The sequence below is a fragment of the Ictidomys tridecemlineatus genome, chromosome 13 (genome assembly GCF_052094955.1).
Source record: "Ictidomys tridecemlineatus isolate mIctTri1 chromosome 13, mIctTri1.hap1, whole genome shotgun sequence".
NCBI lineage: Eukaryota > Metazoa > Chordata > Mammalia > Rodentia > Sciuridae > Ictidomys > Ictidomys tridecemlineatus.
In genome coordinates, this window is record NC_135489.1 from 89916312 (window position 1) to 89937944 (window position 21633).

Sequence of the window (21633 nt, forward strand, 5' to 3'; positions counted from 1 at the left end):
TTCTTAACAGATACATACTCAATTGTATTTAAGATTTTTAACACTTAACTATGTTTAGGTGGAGTGCTAAAAACTGGAATACTTTAACTGTATTTTTTAAAGACCACTGAAAATGCTTTATTATTTAAGACTGTTAACCATTTGTATACATTTCTAGTTTTTTTTTTTAAATTTTTTAGTTGTCAATGGACCTTTATTTATTTATATGTGGTGCTGAGAATCGAACCCGGTGCCTCACACATGCTAGGCAAGTGTTCTGCCACTGAGCCACAACCCCAGCCCACATTTATAGTTTTTAAAAGTAAAAATCTCATAGATTTAAAATTTAAATATTTGAAATATAAGACTTGACCTTGTATCATTTAGAGAAAGGAAGAAAAGCATGAAATGAGAAGAAGCATGTCACACCAAGGTGAATGTGAACAGACAGCCCTAAACACAAATGTCAGAAGCACAGAACCAAGGTATGGACTAAAGGCACATTGCACATTTGACCCTGGAGCATAGTCTACATTTCCCCTCAAGGAAGTATGCACTGAACATTGACTCTCTCTCTCCACATTTAAACTAAAACCTGTCTCTATCATCTCCATACGAAAGAAAATGTTAGATGGCTTCAGATTCACACATCAATTTATCTGAGATGTTTCTGCTGGAATGAACCCAAGACCTCTGTAAATATTACATGTCATTTGCCAACAGGAAAAACTAAGATCTTGTTATAGTAAATCACATATACTAGTGTTCTCGGAAAGATGATGTCAGCAAGCACTTTTTTTTTTTTTAACGGTACAGTCTCTCTTTTAACAGTTTCATCACCCTTTAACTGTTATGTTGTACAAGATAGTAAAAAGATCAGCTACTCAAAGAACAAAAAAAAGACCATAGATCTCCTAGATAACAGACATATCAACAAAATAATGCATTCTTTTAGAAAGCTACATAGTCCTAAAAATTCAAGTGTCCTAAGATACAATGCCAAAGGAATGTATTTCCTCATGTTGCAATCACAGAAAGAACACAAACCCCAAGGCTACTACTCATCCATTTCACAATGAAAAACGACCTTCTAGCCAGCCTGCAACCGGGAAGGTCAGCTTCCCAGGGCACGAGAAATCTGATTATCCAACATGGTACCCTTCTACACCTCACACAGCTGGGTAGAAGGCATGCTGTGTGGGCAGTAGAACACCCCTCCCTTGGGTCTATGTATTCAAATTCACTGTGATTTCCCCCCAATCTTTAACATCTATATAATATTTGTTACTCCCAAACTTTATCAACATAGTAATCACAAACCTGGCTAAAAGCACAGGTCCACTCTTTGGAGCCAGGAGGCACAGGGTGCTACCGGAAAACCACTAGAGTTTTGCAGAGCCTAGGCACAGGCAAGGCCTGGCTTCCTGTCTAACATTAAAAGCAAAGGACACGAACTTCTCTCAGGGGGAAATAAAATAAAATAATTTTTTAAAAATTTTGCTGGTAGGTGACAATAAAAAATGAAAGTAATTCTTGGGAAAACTCTATAGCTATTTAGAATTGCCTACAAATTGTGGCTGAAACTATATTTTCTTCTCAGGATTGATTAAAACTAAACTCTCAAACACACAGCCACACCACTAAGTATTTATTTTAGTTCTCCTATTAAAAAAGATTAATAAAAATAAAACATAAAACTTTTGATTCAGAAGAGACTCCAAAAGGAAAAAGCATCACCTTAAAATAGCTATATAAAAAGATACTAAATATACACATTTCAGGAAGTGAAATTGTTAAAGCTATTTTATGAGAAACTGTGACTTTATATTCTTTAGCAAAGATAAAGAAGGAAACTGCCTCTTTACCAACCAAGACTTGCTTAATATACTGGTTCAGTGCGAAGCATCTTGAGGGCAGACACAGGTCCTCCAACCACCTGGATTTCAATGCCTCCTTTCCCTGCCCCATTACTATCTGTGAACTGTTCTTTCCAAACTAAACTTCTGACTTCTGAATTAGGAATAAAATCAGAAATTACATGTTTTCTCCTCTTCCATAATTAATTCTGCCCAGGAACCTCTGAAAATGAGATGATAAAAATGAGAGTCCTATAATCTTTGGGCTATATATAAGTCCCAAAGTCAATAGTACTTTAAATGGTTCCATTTCTTGCACCAGACCCAGGCAGGCCTATGCTCAGTTACAAATGTTAAGTACAACACATGAAGCATGTGAAATGCCCCAAATACCAAAAAATACTAACTTATCTCTGGCATACCATACTTTTTAAGGCAAAAGTACTTTCTATTATTGTTCTTGCCTATCTTTTAACAGATCCAAAAAAGGGAGATAAATGAAAACACACCAACTGTACTGCATGAAAAAAGCAACAAAACCACTCTTCCACAGGAACTCTTACTTCTCAACACCTAACGACACCACCATAGACAGTTTTCTCCAAGGCATTACCTGCTCTGAATCAGGTTTGTCACTGAGTTAATGAAGAAGCTCAAAACCCAACAGAGCTTTAGTTTATATGATGATCAGATATGAACGAAGCCCACTTCTGAGGAAGGGTGCTTTTGACTCCCCTCCCCAAACTGTACATTTTCTGAGAAATGGTTTCATCTCTCAAGAAATGACTTGCTCTAGCTGTGGCCTGAACTGTCAGTACAGAATAGCTTCCTCTTTCAACACTGTTAAGCTTTTAAGAAACCCCCACAGGTTTCACCTAATTTATCATTATGGTAAAGGATCTCCTTTTGGAAAGTTTTCCAGGTCAAACAGGAAGGAGAATTCACATTCATCACAGCACAGATCAAAAGACCAAGAATAATGAACTTAAAAATAAAGCAAGGAGAAGACCAATTCTATCAGTGCAGAATTAACAGTTGACTTTCCCCTTAGGTTTCAGAGGTAAAAAGTAAGTGTTCAGGTAATGATATCCACACTTATGTGGTACTTCCCTGCCAAGAACTCAAGCCATTTCAGAGACTCATCAATCTTATTCAGCTCCCAAAGTAAACAATTGAACAAATACTGTAAGTTTTCTTTCATAAATTAAGCAATGAGCCCAACGCATAGACACTACTAGATTATGGAGAAGAACCACAAATCTTAGCACACAGAGTTCTAACATTTCAACTATTCATTCTGCAAAGAAAATTCTATTTGATAAATGGCTCCTCACTGACCATATAACCAACTAGAACTTCTGGTAGCAATAACGAGCCTGTGACATGCCAGATACTAGAGGGCACAGCTTAGTGGTCCCCACCTTCCACTCTCACAACCTTCTAAAGTGGACAGTATGACGCCATGCTGCTGGCATACAGGAAGCAGCATCTTCAGCTGAGGCACATGAGAGCAGCACAAACGGGGATACAAACCCAAGCCTGTGAGGCGGAAGGGACTGACCTTTCCCATCTCACATGGCCTCTCTGTGCAGTCGGGCCGGTGCCTTCACCACTCTTTCCAAACCTCCTAAATTTCTTCCTGCATCAGCTTTCATAGTGTTCTTCCCCTCAGGTGTGACTTCCACCTCATTTCTCACACAAAGCCCACTTCCTTGAAGACCAGCCTTGACTGAGCCCTCCATTATGGTCTGGCTCTGCTCTTTGTATCTGATACTGGTACTTCAGCAGTCATAGACAATTTTGAATTAGCAAGTGTATTTTAAGAGCCAGGCAACAGGGACATAAAGACATTATCTGTTTCAAGGTTTCTACAAGTGGGGGAGGGAGAGTAGTAACTCCTAGTGCTGTACTACTCTGTACCTTGGGAAGAAGCCTCAGCTAATGCTGAGTGGCCTCAGCTGATCAGGCTTTGCTACACAGGGGAAGGAGGGGTGGGGAAATTACAGCAGGTGGCGGAATTAAGGAGAAAGACACACCAGGCAGGAGTGGCAAATTCAGGAAGATCGAAGGGCTAGGCAGGTGAGAGAGAGGTCCCGAAACACACAGAGGACAGACAGAAAGGCCTGGGTCACACCACAGGCCTGAGCAATGACCAGGACCCTGAGGAAGTTCTCTGAAGGCATAGAATGAGCACATCTGATTTAAGACAGGAGCGACCAGATCAAGGAGAAAGGCAATCTCATAGAGAAACACACTAAGATTAGTCAAGGGTAACAAGCACTGAACCAAGCAGGGGCAGTGGGAATGGAAAGAATTACTGATCACACAGAAAGGAGTAATCTATGACTTGAGAACATTATTGGTGTCCAAGTTCCTGAGACACAGAGCCCTGTGGTAACAGCCCAGTCACTTCAGGTCTGTTTTCTTGTCTGTGAGATAGAATGGGTTGGGAGCCAAGAGAATCACACAGAGTAACTCTCTGTTACAGACTACAGGCCTTCAAGAGATTCCAACATTCCTTGTCCTAGCTAGATTATGTCTGTAAAGGGCTGGGGAAGGCTCCAGAAAAGAGGCTCATTGTGATCACGTTCAACCACTGGCACCCTGATTCCACCTAATGATTATGGGGTAAGAAGATGGCTTTATTGTGGCAAGATAGCTCTGCTCCTCTAACCTTGAGTCCAGATGCTTGTAGATCCTGAGATATGTAAGTATTTATTTTAAACAAAAGAATCAGGACTCCCACTTGTACTCAAGGACTAGCTTCTCTTTGGCATGACATTTGCCACTGTGTTCTCTGCTGGGCAGTCTGCTGCAAAACAACAAAACAGGGCACAAGGGGGAAAAGGATGGAATGGCTAGACGGGATCAGTCCTCCTTGATTATGTTCACTGACAGAACCTCCTTGATCATTCCTGTTTTAACTGAAGATTATATGGGAATTTCAAAATTCTACTTCATCAGATATCTGTATTTTAATATATAAACAACCACATCTTCCCCCTAACTCCGAGCACACTGATGGTCCTGGAAGAGGTGCCCTATTCTGCAGGTGTGACTTCAGCTCCACCCTCCAGGACACCTGCTCCACAGCCAGCTCCTACACAATGAGCTGTGGCTGCCTGCTGAGGTTTAACTCTTAGCCAGTAGGGAGGGAGCAGCACCAGGTACCACCACTAGTTCACCATGGAGTTCTGCTCCCAGCCCCATGTGCTGCCCAGGACCCAGTTCAAAAGGCCATCAAGTAAAGAAACATGGAGCCATAGTACAACGCAGATCTTATTCCAATTTTCCGTTTTACAGGCACTCATTTTGTGAGTACAGTTCTGAGTGGTTTAACACACATGTAATTCATGTAACCACCACCACAAAAATCAAGATACAAAACTACTCCATCACCACAAAAGTCTTGCGTCCCATCCTTTATAGGCATCTCTTTCCTTACCGTTACTAACCCATTCATCTATTCTCATCACTATAATTTTATTTCAAGAATGCTATATAAATAAACTCAGTAAGGAATCTTTCAAGACTGGATTTTTTTCCCACAGCATAAATGCTTGAGATCCACCCAAACTGTTGTGTGCATCAATGGTTCATTCCTTTTTAATGCTGAATAGTACTCTGTGACATGAGTACACCACAGTTTGTTAATCACTTACCAAATGAAGGACATTTGGGTTGATTCCAATTTGGGGTTATAAAGCCACTATGAACATTCACGTGCACATTTTTTTTTAAATAGACCAAGTTTTCATTTTTCTGGGATTAATGTTCCAGAGTGCAACTGCTGGACCATAGAGTATCATTTAATTTTTAAAGGAACAGTCAAACTATTTTCCAGAGTGGCTAGATCATTTTCAATTCCCACCAGCCATGTATGAGATCCAGTTTCTGTTTTTTTTACTTTGGAACTGGTGGTTGAACCCAGGAGTGCTTTACCTCTGAGTTACATCCCCAGTTCGTTAGAAATTTTTATTTTGAGACAGTGTCTTGTTAAATTGCCTAGGCTGGACTTGAAGTTGCAATACTCTAGCCTCAGTCTCCCAAACTGCTGGGACTGCAGGCATGCACCACCATACCTAGTTAGAGTCTCCACATTCTTGGGGTATTGTGTAGCCTCTTTATTTTAGTTTTAATGATATCTGACCACCATGGTTTTAACTTGTATTTCTAACAGCTAATGATGTTTTTCATATGCTCAGGTGCTTATCTGTCATTTGTGCATCTCTCTCTCTCTCTTTTTTTTTTTTTTTTCTGGCATATCAAGGATTGAACCCAGGCCTGGCATGTGCTAGGCAAGCACTCCACTACTATGTTACAATCCAAGGCCCTTTTATTCTGAGACAGGGTCTCACTAAGCAACCCACATTGGCTTAACATCCTCCTGCCTCTGCTTCCTACACATCTGGTATTTCAAGTGTGCACCAATGCACCTGACTATTGTCTATTTTCTGGCTGGGTCATTTCTATTTACTATTGAATTGTAAGAGTTCTATAAATAATTTCAGGTAAGAGGGTTTTTTTTTGTCAGATATGTGATTTACAAATATTTCTCCTAGTCTATACTCATCTTTTCATTCTCTTAATGTCTTTCACAAAGTAAAAGCTTTTAATTTTGATTTAGTTCATTTCATTCATTTAAAAGAATTTTATGGATCATTTCTGAGAACTCTCATCTAGTCTAGATTCTGACTTTTCTCCTGTTCATTTCTCTTGTACCATTACTATCCTCTCCTTGTATTTAAATATTTTGTAGAGAAATACTTTAAGACTTTATAAATATCTTGTTCCTCATCAAATTTTCACCCACCAAGTTTACCATCCATTTCTACATTAGTTGTCATCCTATATATATGAAGTTAAAACTTTCCCTATTTTCCACTTATTCATGTTTCTTAATCTCAGCATAGACTTGTAAACTCCTATTTTATTCAATAAGTTATAATCGTTATTTATTTTAATGCTAAAATCAGTCCAGACTTAGCCAATGAGCTTCAGGTTGGTTTCTGTGTCCTTCTGACAAACCCTCATCAGTTTTTGAGCATATTCTTACTTTATGGCACTATAAGACATTCCAGGTTCTTCTTTATCCTTTAGCTACTAGGATCAGCCACTTCACTAAGGAGTCCTATTTCTTCTTAGAAGGGAATGAAATTTGGGTATCAAAAGCTAAGCATGCCCAATACTGCTGGGTATTACTGCTACCCAGACTTCTCAGTGGCAGGGTAGAAAATGCATGCATATTTACATCTCCATGTGCACCTGTTGGTCTGTATTTGCGGGAAACCATACATTTACAGCATGCTGACCCTCATCACTTAGGGGACCCCCTTCAAGGACACCACCACCCTTATTTATGTGCCTTTCACAAGTTGACCCAACCCCAAAGGCTTTTAGATTCAATTATTCTTGGAGAGAAAAAGGGAAGCTTATTAATACTCTCCTTACTATCCTACTGTTCAGGGACAGAAATCACACACAAATATTAAGTTCGGTAATCCCCTAACTGTAATATGAAAGAAAAATAAATGGAAAGTAATTTATAAAAAATACTTTTAAAAATTTTTATGTAAATATTTGAGCTAAAATACACAAGAAAAAACCTCCCATAAGCTTCCAAAATGTCCCCTAGGGATAGATAAACAACCTTATTAAGATCCACCACTCTAGAAAGTAAATAAAATCAGAAGCAGAATCAAACCTGTACCTTCTAGAGGGCACACAGGGAAATCTTCTCAGAAGACTGATAACCTAACTCAGTCTTAAAGATGGAAAAAAAGATTTGAGACCCTGAGGGACAGGTACTAATAGGGGAAGAAATGAAGCACAGAGTGATGTTTCAAAGTCACCTGATGATCTTCTGTGACTCATTCACAAGAGAGCTCTCTAGAGGACTCTGAAAGGAAACCCATACTCTGCACGAAGACATACAATGAGTGCACGGGTTCAGAGTCTGCACTTTCATGCTTCAACAGTTCCCCCGCCCCCCAGTACCAGGGACCCAACCCAGAGACTCACACATGCATATTCTACCACTGAGCCATTATGCCCTAGCCTTTAAATAGCTTAGTTTGGAGAGACCCTGCCTATGCTCATGTGAAATTGGACAACAGTGTTATTCATTTGTGAACCCTGGTTTTACATTTTGGACTTAACACAGGATAAATAATTTTTTTCCTTATGAGAATTGAAGTATCTATGAGCTATCACGCAAGCTGTTTAGGTTTTCTCCTTCCATAGCAAATCAATTCTACCTTCTTCACTGTGAGCTCTAGTTCTCATTCCTTAGACCCAACCCAGTGCATCAATGGTCTATAAAGATAAATTATTAAAAGCAGAAATAGCTTGATTAAAACTGAAGATTAAAAATAAAGGGAAAAAAACTGAGGACAGAACCAAAACCCAACAAGTTAAGCCCTACAAGTTAGGAGAAAACCTAAATAAAGAAGTTGTCAACAATGATTTAGAGTCAGACATAGTGGTGCATGTATGTCTGTAATCCCAGGGACACAGGAGGCTCAGGCAGAAAGATCACAAGTTCTAGGCCAGCCTCAGCAATTTAGCAGTCCCTGTCTCAAAATAAAAAATAAGAAGTGTGGTGCCACTTCCCTAGCCTGTTTCATCCTGGTATTTAATGAATTAAATACCTGGCTTCATCCTGGTATTTAATGAATTAAAGCCATTTTTTAAACCCTAAAAAAAAAATTTTAAATAAATTAAAAAATAAAAAGGTATAGGGATGTGGCTCAGCTGGGTTCAATCCCCAGCACCAAAATTAAGTAAATAAATAAACAAACCAATGACTTTTTGAGAAAGTGAAGCATAAATTGATACCTAGTCTGTATTTTCAAACTTTAGATGAGATAAGAAAAATGTTAGCAAATAGTTACCATAAAATTTACATTAAATCCATACTTATTTTGATTATTATTAAATAAGTTGAGTTTAAGGAAGTCCTAGAAGAACAATGCATTCTCTAAATTGTTGGATATAGGGTTCTATATATTTTTCTTATTATATTAAGCTTAATAATGTCCAAATCTTCTATTTCTTTACAAATATTTTGTCATTAATAAGTCCATGAGCCAGGTTCAGGGGCATACACTTATAGTCCCAGCAACTCAGGAGGTTCAGGCAAGAGGACTGAATTTGAGATCAACCTGGGCAACTCAGCAAGATCTGTCTCAAGTTAAATCCCAAGTACCCCTCTGCCACACCCAAACCCCCCCAAGTTCATAACCACAGATTGTCAATTTCTCCCCTGTAATCCTATTCAGTATGCTTAATGTATCTCGAGACTACTTTATTAGTTATGCACAAACCTCAGAGCTGATACAGCTATCTGCACTCAAAGTGCACTCACTGAGATCTCTGGGAGAAAAGAGGAAGATAGACAGGAAGCCTGTAAGTTTTTCTTCCCCACCCAGCAACTCATTAAGAAAGTATGTTTACTGAGAATCCTCTTTGGGGCAGCAATAAACTATGGATCATTATATGATCTGCAATACTAAATCTGTCAATCTCCTTTAAACTTCAACTGCTCACGTGGATAAATGTGGAGGACGTTATGCCAAGTAAAATAAGCCAATCACTTGAAGATATTTAAAGATAAATACTGCATGACCCCACTTATGTATTTGGTATCTAAAATAACTGAGTTCATAGTAACAGCAAGGAGGTAGAAGAAGAAAATGGGGAGTAACTGCTCAATAGGTATAGTTTCAGTTATGTAAGATGGAAAGTTCTAGATATCTGTTGTACAACAGTGTGATACAGTTAATAATATTGTAATGCATAGAAAAAAATATTCGAAACCCTGAATTTTAATGAAAAATTATTAATTATTTTCCCACCCGCCTTTTTCCCCAAATATTTATTTATTTTTAGTTGTAGTGGAACACAACATCTTTATCTTATTTATCTATGTCTATGTGGTACTGAGGATCAAACCCAGAGCCTTGCAGTTTGAGGCGAGTGCTCTATACTGAGCCACAACCTCAGCCCTCCCCTTTCTTTCTAAACTAGCTACCATCTATTCTCTTAAAAATCATTCCAGGGTTCGAGGGTGGGGGGGTGGGGGGTGAAGCAAGCCATTCCCAACTCCTGAGGCAGATCTGAGCACCTCCTCTCAGCTCCACCACATGGTGGTCTCTCTGCTATCAATACACACCTGCTCAACTTTCAGTTAGTGGAGACAAAATACATATATTCATCACCGTACTCCCAAGACACAACAGAGTCAGATATGTAGCTGGTTTCCAACAAATGTCAAATATCTGTCATGTATAAAAAGACCACAGCCACCTCTATGACCAACTCTTTTGGATGAAAGGACCACCCATGGGAAAGTGGTTGCTGAACTGATATTTGAAGGAAGAGGAATCTGATTGAAATTCAGAGAGAGGAGGGATAGGAAATTTTGAAAAGGGAAAGACATATTCAAAGGCACTGAGGTGTTTAAAAATAGTCACACTAAAAGAATGCCATACGATTCAGTTTTACTAAAATGAATAATTTATAGGAAAGTAGCTAGAAAAAAATGTGGCAAAAGTATAAAAATCATCAATCCCCAAAAGGTTTAGAGTGATAATGCTACAGAACTTTAACTTTTTCCTAAAAGCTGTAGAACACTAATAGGAGAGGGGAGTAGATAAACCAAACTGCATTACGTAAAGGTTACACTAGATCGATTGAGCATGGATTGAAGTAGAAAAAGAATGGAGATAAGGAATAATTTAGAGGCTACTATATAACCCAGGAAAAGGGCAGGAAGGACTGAATCAAGCCAGAATGCACAAAAACAGGACGGCTTTGGAATACAACACAGAAATGGCAATATAATTGCTTTAGTTACTAACCAGATGTGGCAGTTGTAGGAGGGGTCTATTTCTGGCTTCAGCAAAAGTGTAAATGGTGGTACCACTTGAAACACGGGAACAAGGCAGAACAAACAGGTATAGGGTGCGCTGATGGGCTGTTGGGGAGGAAGGCTGACTTAGTGTCCAAGCATCTTCACACTGAGTTTGAGGTGGAGGAAGGATGCTCAGCAGAGAGAGATGACTCGCACAAAGGTGTCTGCAGCTGGGAGAAGCAGACTGTAGATGAGACTGGGAATCCTAGGTGCAGAGCCGGAAGTTGAAGCCATGGAAGATGAGATCATTCATAAAAGTGCTAGAAGGAGGAGACAGGAGAGAGCGAGCCTGAAGAAATCAAGGCAATCTGAGAAAGAAAAGCCCTAAAAATGGGTGAACAGCCAGAGAAGAGGACAATACAAGAAAATATGGTATGAGGGAAGAAAGGCATGGTCAATAATGTCACAGGTCAAAGAAGAGTAAGAAGCCCCTCACTGCCTCTGTAAACTAGAAAGCTAACAGCACTTGAGAGCAGAAGTTTCAATGGGGAGGCTAAGATAGAAGTATGGGCAAAAGGCAGCACATGTGGTAAGGAGAGAGAAATAAACAGCAGGGAGTGTTCTCTGAAGACCCTATGTGTACCTGTGCACACATGCAAGCATCCACGTAGGGAATGAAGGAGATGCAGTGAGATGAAGGTTGACATAACACGGACGGGAGCATGTCTAGATAATAAAGGAGAAAAGTAACTAGAGGGAAGAATGAAGTACACAAAGAAGAGTGGTAATGACAGAGTAAGGTCCACAAGGAGGACCAAGGAATTGAGGCAGAGAACTAGCCTGGGGCGAGAGGAGGGAAGGCTCTTCACCAGGGATTTCTGCAACGGATGAACACAGAGGGAAGGAAGTTTCCTGGTGGTAGAATATAAGTTGAAGAGTTGTTTCTTGACTTTTAAAATTGAAAACTTAAGGAAAGATGATAGTCTGCACACATGGGCCCAAAGGCTGGAAAAACCAAAGACTGATTATAGAATTAAAGGTCTGAAGAGATTTAAAAAAAAATAAAAACAGCAAGGCAGTTAAGTAATATGTTACAATAAATGAACTAAAACTCCTAGTGAAGTCAAAGAACTAGAATGAAAGAGCCGGAATGACAGAAAGTAGCACTCTAGCACAGTCTAAGATTTCAGGGGTAGGCTGAGCACAGTGGAATACCCCTGTTTTTCCAGATACTCAGGAGACTGAGGCAGAGGATCACAAGTTTAAGGTCAGCATGAGCAACTCAGGGAAACCATCTCATTAAAATGAAAAGGGTTAGGGTACAACTCAGTTATACAGCACTTCACTAGCACTTCCCTAGTGTAAGATCTTGAGTTCAATCCCCCAAAACGGGGGGAAAATGACTGAAGGTCAAAGTCATGAAAACTGCAGAGATGTAGGAACTCTAAGGCTGGGGAGTCTATGGTGCTTATACAGAGACATGAAGTCACCAGGATGAAGGTGGTACTGGTGAGGAGAAGAGGGTGACTGGCAAGACAGTAAGACACCAGAAGTAAGGAAAGCTGAATGCCACAGCAGTACTGACAGATGTTCAGATGGCACAAATCTTTGAGGATATCCTTTTCATTTGCAGACCACCAAAGGGCAGTGGACTGGAGCTGGAGATCCTAGTGTGACGGGGAAGCAAGAGTAAGCAGCCCTTACCTAAGAGAGATCATGAGATGTTTGCTCAGGGCGCCAGGCTTCAACCATGGCAAAAAAGGAAAAAGCATTCACTGAGGGTTTGCTTCCAGAAGACTAGAAGTGTTGGCAGGAAGGGCAGCAGGGGATAGAGGGACAGAGATAGAGGGACAGAGGAGCACCTCCTCTGAGCAAGAAATGCCTCTTCCTAATACTAGGCCCTCACAAGGCTCCCTCCTCTTCATTGAAACAGCCTACAGGCATCAGAGCCTGGTACAATGACCAGCGGATGGAAAGCTGATGTGCACTTCTTTTTTTCTTGCAGTGCTGGGTTGAACCTAGAGCCTTGCACAGGCTGTGCAAGCTCTCTACCACCAAGCTACACCTCAGCCCTTGACAAGCAATGTTTTGGATTTAACCCAGGTGTTAACCACTAAGTCACACCCCCAGCCCTTTTTTATTTTTTGAGACAGTGTCTTCCTAAAATGCTTAGGATTTCACTAAGTTACTGAAGTTGAGTTCAAACTTGTAATCCTAATGATTCAGTCTCTCGAGTCCTGGGGATAAAGGTGCACACTACCAAATCTAGCACTGACTAGCATATTTTAAACAGAGGTCTCCTTGCAGCCTTCAATTGCAAGTATCCAACAGCCAGTTAGGAATATATGTGTAAAAGTTAGGTGATAAGTGAAGGAGTTTTACTTACTTGTATATCTGATAGTTAAATTACAATATCTTCCTTTTAAAAAGTGTCTCAATTCCAATTTTATAAATTTCTCCATTTAGATTAATTTGCAAAAGCTAATGAAAGGACTCAAATGTAGTTTAGCATACACAATGACTGCAATTATAAAAAATACATAAAATTAAAGGCAATTCCAGGGTTAAGGGAGAAGGAGAGCACAGTAGCTATGGACACGGGAGGGCGGCACAAGTGATCTTATGATACAACTATTGCCCTGGATGGTGGCAACCACATGAATTTTCACACGATGAAACTGCACACCTACATACAAGTGCCTATAAAACTGGTTGAGAATCTGGATGGATGGTATTAAGGTCTCTTTCCTAGTTGTTATACTGTACTGTAGTTATGCAAGACGTTACCATGGGGGAAACTGGGGAAGGGGAATACCAGATTTCTCTGTATTATTTCTTACAATGGCATGCAAATTTACAATCATCAAAATAAAAAGGGTTTTAAAAATTAAAGGCAACAAAGCAAAATGTACAACTGGAAAGTATCACCTTCAAAACTTCTCTCTCTGAAACTCTAACTAGAGAACTATTCTCTCTAACTCGGATGATTCTTAACCAGAGACTCAGAGGGGTGAGGGAACACCTAGGGTGTTAGAATTACTGCCCAGATCCCCATTCCCTGAATATACACACACACTCACACCAGAACTGTCACCATGATGAACCACAGATTTCAGAGGAAGTCTATCTATCATCAAGTGCACTACAACTAAGAAAGTGGAAAACCACATTTCTAGCTACTTATCTTCACAAACACTTCTAACTGGCAAGGAAAATGCATCTAAGAGTAACATGGTATTTTACAAGTAATTTATAATAAACTTCTCATTGATTTGCCCAAAATTAATCATTCCTTATGGAAATGTACTTAGTCAACATAAAGAAAAATATTCTGTTCATGTAAGAACTAAAGTATAAGTTTTTTCCATCCAATAACTGATGAATTTTCAGAGGTATATCTAGACGTTAAATATCTATCCTTATATTTATAATCAGGGAACACAATGTTTATGAAGCTGTACAGTGTGTGGCCCTGAACACAGTGTGGTTCAGCCTATACAAGAAGGTTTGGCACATCAGCAGCATATCCCAATCAACTAGGGGGAAGAACCAGAAACAAGCAGAAACCAATTCCAGATGTTTTTTAAAGTATTTGTTAACAATGAGCCTTAAGAAAAAAATCTATGGTTATACCATTAAAATTAAACAAAAGTGAACAAGTTGAGTAGGAAGGCAACCTAATTTAGTATCTGAAATAGTTGTATCAATAGAACAAAAAAGTAAAGTCATCTCATTACTGAAAAACTCCATAATTGTAGTTGTTGACAAAATGGCGTGTGTGCACCCGTGCATCACAATCTAAGGGTATGACAATGGGGAATGACTATCAAACAGAATGGTACAGCCAGACCACTGAACAACTGCTTGAAATGGGGATTGTCTACCACGTACTGCTAAGTAGGAAGAGGGATAAATCAGTATGCACAAGATTCTAATTTTGAATTTAAAATGATACACATAAGCTTATTCAGAAAAAAACCCTAAAAAACTATAAACCCGCAAATTATTGTTTTTAAATTAGTTTTTTTCCTTTACACTTTTCTGTTTTGTAAGTTTTCTTTGGTAAGTACACACTACTTTTGTAATTAGGAAAAAGGGGGAACAAAAATTATACCAATAAATATTTTAAGCAATATTTACAAAGGTGATGGAACAATATAAAAATGAAACATATATATGAATACATCATATAGACATATGTATAATGATTATGACTATTTTAAAGAAAAAAACAGTTGTAGAAATTACACCAAAATAATGGCAATTGTGTTTGAAGGATAAAATAATTATGGGTAATTATTTTTTCTTCTACTATACTATGCCTTCAAATATATATATTATGTAAATTAGTAGTTGGGCATGTGACTCAGTGGTAGAGCACTTGCCTAGCATATGCAAGGGCTTGGGTTCTACCCTTAGTAGAGGAAGGAAGGAAGGAAGGAAAGGAAGGAAAGGAAGGAAGGAAGGAAGGAAGGAAGGAAGGAAGGAAGGAAGGAAGGAAAGAAGGCAAGCAAAGGAAGGAAGGAGGGAGAGGGGAAGCAGAGGAGGGAAAAATAAAAAAAAATGGATTATTGTAAATTTTTAAAATTACTGAACTTATCATCCCTGACCCCAAATCCTCCTCTTCACTGTATCCTGCCTCCTAAAACAATCCAAAAAACATATACATGCACACAAACCCACGAGTACTTACATGGGCTTACATCTCTGTATCTGTTTCGATTTCTGTTTTCTGGAAACTTGGCCACTCTATGAGGATAGTCATGGGACTCATTTCGAATTTCCTTAAAATAACAAAAATATATTTTAATATCCCTCTTAAATTTTATACAGAAAAACATATTTTCCCAATCAGTGTAGAATAACACTTATTAAGGATTATGTATGCCAAGCATTGTGCAAAGCACATGGTCTGTCATCTCTCTTAATCTTCACAACACTAAGAAATAATCCTCTTCCCCATTTCATAGGTGAGATCTAAACAATTTGCCAAAGGTCAAACAGCTAGCAAGTGGCAGCCCCCAGAACCAACCAAGATCCTCCAGAGGCCGCAGCCTGTGCTCTCTGTCCACTAACTGCTTAGTACAGGCTCTATTCAGTGCAAAACACTTTATGTACAGAATTAATGCAATAGAGGTATCTGATATCTCACACTCGAATTCTTACTAAAACTATCTTATTACATCTAGCTAAATTCTTTGAGTGTTCATCTTTAAAATCCTTATATATTTCTTCATTTTAATGCTACATAATTAATTTGAGAGAAGAAACAACTCTCAAATTTACTTCTAGAGCCATTAAGGTTAAGTGATGAGCAATAACCACTAGGCCTGAGACCTAGATCTTTAAGGTTCTCTGTATTCCACTGGGGAAGACAATCTATGAGGTATGTCTGCACTAACCTCTAAGCCACCTGGCAAAGCCAGCACTGCCAGCTTTTACCTTCCAGAAGGAACGTTATTCCAGGAATCATCAGGTGAAAACAAACACAGCCCCCCACCCCCACACACACACAAAACTATGCTTCAACTATAAAAATTAAATTGGGATTTTGCTCATACTAGTACATAGAAGAACAGGCATTTTAAAAGTTAGGTTAGCTGACAGTTTCATACATTAAGCATAAATAAATAAATTATTCATTTTATGATGGACACTGTTATGGAGGGTTCCTTACTCTCTCGTCTGCAACATCTACCCCATGAGCCCCAGGGTAGGTAACTTCCTAGTTCATAGCTTTACCCTTTTGGCCTAGTACAGAAATTCGACGGTAAGAGTCAAAATATTCTCTGCATACATTTTGTTAAACTTCAACGTAACTTCAAGGAGCACTTAAACTCAATTTTGAGTTCCTGGTAACTCAAAATTTTTTTTACTGAAGAGAAAGAAGAGAAAAAAATTTATGATTTATAATAATTCATGGGATTTATGGTGTAAACAGGATGCCTATAAACTGTAAGCACACCATAAATCCAAGACAAACACAAATTGAGTAAAGTTTTATTTTTATTGCAAAAATTTTTCATTAGTTTTCCCATAAAATAGTTGCTGAACCTATTTTACCATTATTTTCTTTTCATTGTTTCTGTTCTTGACTTTGTTTCCCTCTACTTTCTTGGGGTTAATCTCATTGACATTTTATAACTCCTCCTCTTCCAAGTTTTTATTGATGGAACACGATGCACAAATTTTTAACCTGAACTTAATTTTTCTGTAAGCTAACAAATAATAAGAATACTCTTGTAAGATATACAACACTCTATTAGCCTGAAGTGTAACAATTGGAATTTAATTTTACTCTTTCAAAATGGAAAGTTAATTGTCTTAATATCACTCGATTTTGGATTTGTCAGTAATATTTGCTATCATAAACCAATTTCCACACATGCATGGGGTCTGTTTCTAGATCCTCATTCTATTTCACAGAATCATGTTTACCCTTGAGACAGAGTCAAATTTTAGTTACTACAAATTTGTAATTCATGGAAAGGCAAGTTGCCCTATTTATTCTTTCCATTGTGTTATAACTCATGATATTTTAATTCATTTTATACTTTTCTTAGTAAAGATATGCCAAAGGTTTATTCTGACAAAACTTACAGCCTTTGTTGCTATTGCAAATGGAATTTTTAAAAAATTCCTGGTCATTGCTAGTGTATAGGGAAGATATTTTTTTGCGGGGTGGGGGGGTGTACCAGAGTTTGAACTCAGCAGTACTCAACCACTGAGCCACATCCCCAGCCCTATTTTGTATTTTATTTAGAGATAGGGTCTCACTGAGTTGCTTAGAACCTTGCTTTTGCTAAGGCTGGCTTTCAACTCATGATCCTCCTGTCTCAGCCTCCCATGTTCCAGTGTGCGACACTGCATTCTGTCTAGGGAAGATATTTTTTGAGGGGCTACAAAGCAATGGACAAGCAGGACAGGACACCAGCCCTTCTTCAATACTTCTTTTACACAAACACACCCATTTTCCACAGTGAATCCCAAGTGTCAGTTTCTGATTATTATACTTCGCCTAGAAAAGCACACTTAGCTGTGTTCCCTTTAACAAAAGATTACCAGTGTTGAAAAATAAATAAATAAAAGAGGAAGGGCTCCAAATATAGCAGAGGGGAAGAGATTTAAAATTTACAAAACAATGGAACAGCCAAATCCTGTTCTAAGTCCTTGGACTGAAGAAATAATCATAATATAAATATGTTTTATTTTTCCAGGTTAATAATTAAAAGAACTTTTACAGTGAGTCCACTGTTTAAACCTCCAGTGTTCCCACTTGTTCTCCATACCTTTCTTTAATTTCTGTGAACTTGGAAAGATAAGGAACCTCAATCAAAGCTTTAGAAGGCACACTAGCTACCTATTGCACTATCCCTTCTTTCTCACTAAAGGCTTCTGATTTTATTTTCTCATGAACAACGGACCCAACTAAAAACCTGTTATTTCCCAGCCTCCCTTACAGGACAGTCTGTGACAAAGTCTGGCTAATGTGAATAAGCAAGATCACCAGGTTGGGCTAAAGAAGATGCTATTCAGTACCAGCTATTCAGGAGGCTGAGGTGGGAGGATCACTTGAGCCCATAAGTTTGAGACCAGCCTGGGAAACACAGAAGACCCTGTCTCAAAACATTAACAAAAAACTGGTTCAGCAGACCCTTGTTCCTCTCATCAAGGTCTGCCTGAAATTCGGGTTTTGATGTCCTAGGGTAAAGGGATGGGACGAGGCATCTTTGTGACCACAATGTCAACAGCACATTCCAAGAAAAGCTAAAGAGAAACAGGGTCAGATTTGGTGACATCAGGAAATCAGAGCAGCAGCCCTGAATTCCTATCTCCAAAAATCACATCTCATGAGAAATATAAACCCCTGCTAAGTCTGTTATTTTATTTCCCATACAGCTAAATCAGGTCTTCTAACTAATACACACAGCACAACCAAACTTCAATAGTAAATACATCTAATACGGATATGGTACTTCTCAAGGCAGAGAGCTGAGTTATTCACCAGGAATCACATACATTGCAAAACCAGCTCTACTGATGTTCTGATGCTAAAAATGTCATCTTCTACAGCAGAAAACCCACAAACAGTGCTCCTAGACACATCAAGATTGCTTCCCGTCAGCAGTAAAACTGCTAGGCCAAGGTTTCTCAACCTCAGCACTACTGATATTCTGGGCTAGGTCCTTCTTTGTGGTGGGGGCTGTCTGGTGCATTCCATGGTGTTTAACGGGCAGCATCCCTGTCCTCCCCAGTACTTGTCAGTGGCAACTCTCCAACTGTGAACCCCAAATCTCTCCAAACACTGCCAAATGTCCCTTGACAGCAAAATCTACCACAAACATACATACCCCCATCAACACCCAGATGAAAACCACTGATACCTTTACATTAAAATTGAACTTAAATGACAAGAATCTTTGTTTTAAAGTATAATTCAACCAAAAAATTTAAATCTAGTATTTTGAAAATATAATTTTTACTCAAAAAAGCAAGGAATAATTGAGTCACTAGATATTTCTCGTTTAATAGCAATGATCCAAAACATAGGCAATACACCCACAAAAATATCTTTCAGAGTTATTTACAATGTTGAAAAACTAGAAATAACCTAAATGCCTAATGATAGAGAAAAGACAGTTTGAATAAATCATGGTACATTTTTGCAAAATATTAAAAAAAAAAACACAAGTTCTCATGTCAGCATTAGCATAAACTCAGTTCTTGGAATGATAGTGTACAACATAAACAAGGGAATCACATCTGAAAATGGAACTGAACTATTAGTTGCTATTTGGTAGAAAAAAAATTCACTTAGCTCCTTAGCTGTATTTAAATTTTACATATACACGGATTGCCTATTTTAACAATGTGCATCCACTTCTTTTCCTCAAAAGCCTAATTTTCAGGATACCATGAAGAAATCCACTCCAATCAGTGGTCCTATAGCTTACCTCTAGGACAAAGATTCTCAGTTCCTGTTATATCTAGCTCTTTTTTGAAGGGAGAGGGGTGTTTCCAGGGATTGAACCCAGGGTGCTCTACCACTGAGTTACATTCCCCAACCCTTTTTATTTTGTATTTTGAGGGTGAGTCTCACTAAATTGCTAAGGCTGGCTTTGCAATCTTCCTACCTAAGCCTCCTGAGTTGCTAGAATTACAGGTGTGTGCCACTCAGCACGTGCCTAGTTTTTTTTTTTTAAAGAGAGAGAGAGAGAGAGAATTTTTAATATTTATTTTTTTTTTAGTTCTCGGTGGACACAACATCTTTCTTGGTATGTGGTGCTGAGGATCGAACCCGGGCTGCACGCATGCCAGGCGAGCGCGCTACCGCTTGAGCCACATCCCCAGCCCAGCACGTGCCTACTTTTAACGGATCTACTTTCTTCTATTACTTTGCTTCTTATTATTTTTATACACATAACATTCCCTCTTGAAATTTATTTTTATATCATTGTCTTGAAGTAAGGAGCTATACTGACTCAATTACAGAAACAATTCTGCTATGCTCCAGTAATTCTGGGCTGAAATGCAAGACTTGTTCTTAAGATATTTTCTTGTTAATCAGTTCAGCTAATCTTCATTAAATAAGCAATGACTGTGCCTAAAAGTACTACCTAAGAATTTTGGGATTCCCAAAAAACTCAGGATTTATGCATGAGAAATTTCAAAAGTGTAGTTCACATAAAAAGTCACCAGCATAATTTCAGTTTTCATGGCAAGAGACGAGACAAACAACTCTTTCCCATGAGGTTCACAGAATTGAGGTAGCCTACTTCAAGCAATAACTTACAAAATCCTCAAAACAACTTGGTATTATAGGATGGTCTCCAGGAAAGTCTGTCTAGAGCGTTGCTTTTTTCTCCCTAAAAGACTCAGCATTTAAAAAGCAATAATCAGTACTAACGCTAAACACGTCTACCATTGGATTGAGTAATCACTCTCCTAGTATTTCCAAAGGAAAACAAGAACATGGATGTCCGTCGAAAGAGACACAAGCCTAAAGATTTATTCTAAACACCAAAAAGCCTGATGGGGGGAAAAAGAGGTCAAATGTGCATGAACACAAAGATACTGCAGAACACTCAGCAAAAGAATATGACACAGCAATAAAAAAGAACAATCCTGCTACAGACTGCAAGAAGGGTGAGCCAGACACAAGAAGAACATACCTGAAATTTCCATTTATGAAAACATGCCACAAAATTATTCAGTGGTAACAGAGATCAAAACAATGATTGTCTGTGTGGAAGGGCAAGAGGGAGCCTTCTGTGGTGTGGGAAATGTTTATATATTGATTTAGGGGCTTATTACAGAGATGTATATATTATAAAAATTTATTAAGCATTTGCTTATAATTTGTGTAATTATATTATGCTTCTAAATAAATAAGTAAATAAATGAAGGTTAAGTGATGCAACCACTGTGAGAAAACAAGTGCTAACCAGAGTGATCACATGAACCAGCTGTTCTACCCAGGACACATACCCATAGAAATGGACACTTATGTGCACACAATTCTTGTGCACAGTGCTCAAAACAACTGATGTCCATCAGCCGATGACAGATAAACAAAATGCAGTATAGCTCCACATGATGGAACTTACTGATCCGTAAGGAAGAATGGAATAGCACACGCAACAACACAAGCGAACCTTAGAGATATCACACTAAGAGGAAGAACACATGTTGTTATGATTGTAATCATTATGTTATGATTCTGTAATAAAATGTACAGAACAGGCAAATTCAGAGGCAGAAAATATTGTCCACAGCTGGAGGTGATGCTGTGGACAGGGACTCACAATTGATGTATATATGATCTCTTTCTGGACGGTTGAAAATATTCTAAAATTAAGATTTAGTTGCACATCTGTAAATACATTAAAACCCACTAAATTGTACATTTTAATGGGAAAAGTTTACAGTGTGTGAAATACATCT

General features: G+C 38.6%; 1 protein-coding gene across 9 annotated transcripts in view; it reads right to left on the reverse strand.

Moving 5' to 3' along the window:
• The window catches only part of Ptpn2 (protein tyrosine phosphatase non-receptor type 2), an 82958-nt gene that overhangs the window by 40560 nt on the left and 20765 nt on the right, over positions 1 to 21633 (reverse strand). For 7 of the 9 annotated variants that reach the window (XM_078030479.1, XM_005334876.3, XM_078030477.1 and 4 more), the window contains one exon: positions 15383 to 15473. The exons of 1 other annotated variant lie outside the window; for it this stretch is intronic. In XM_078030479.1, coding sequence (XP_077886605.1) covers positions 15383 to 15473 — 91 coding nt within the window. Of the gene's footprint in view, positions 1 to 10696; positions 10947 to 15382; positions 15474 to 21633 lie in introns of those variants that run through there. One more of the 9 variants, XM_040270730.2, reaches the window with a different exon arrangement.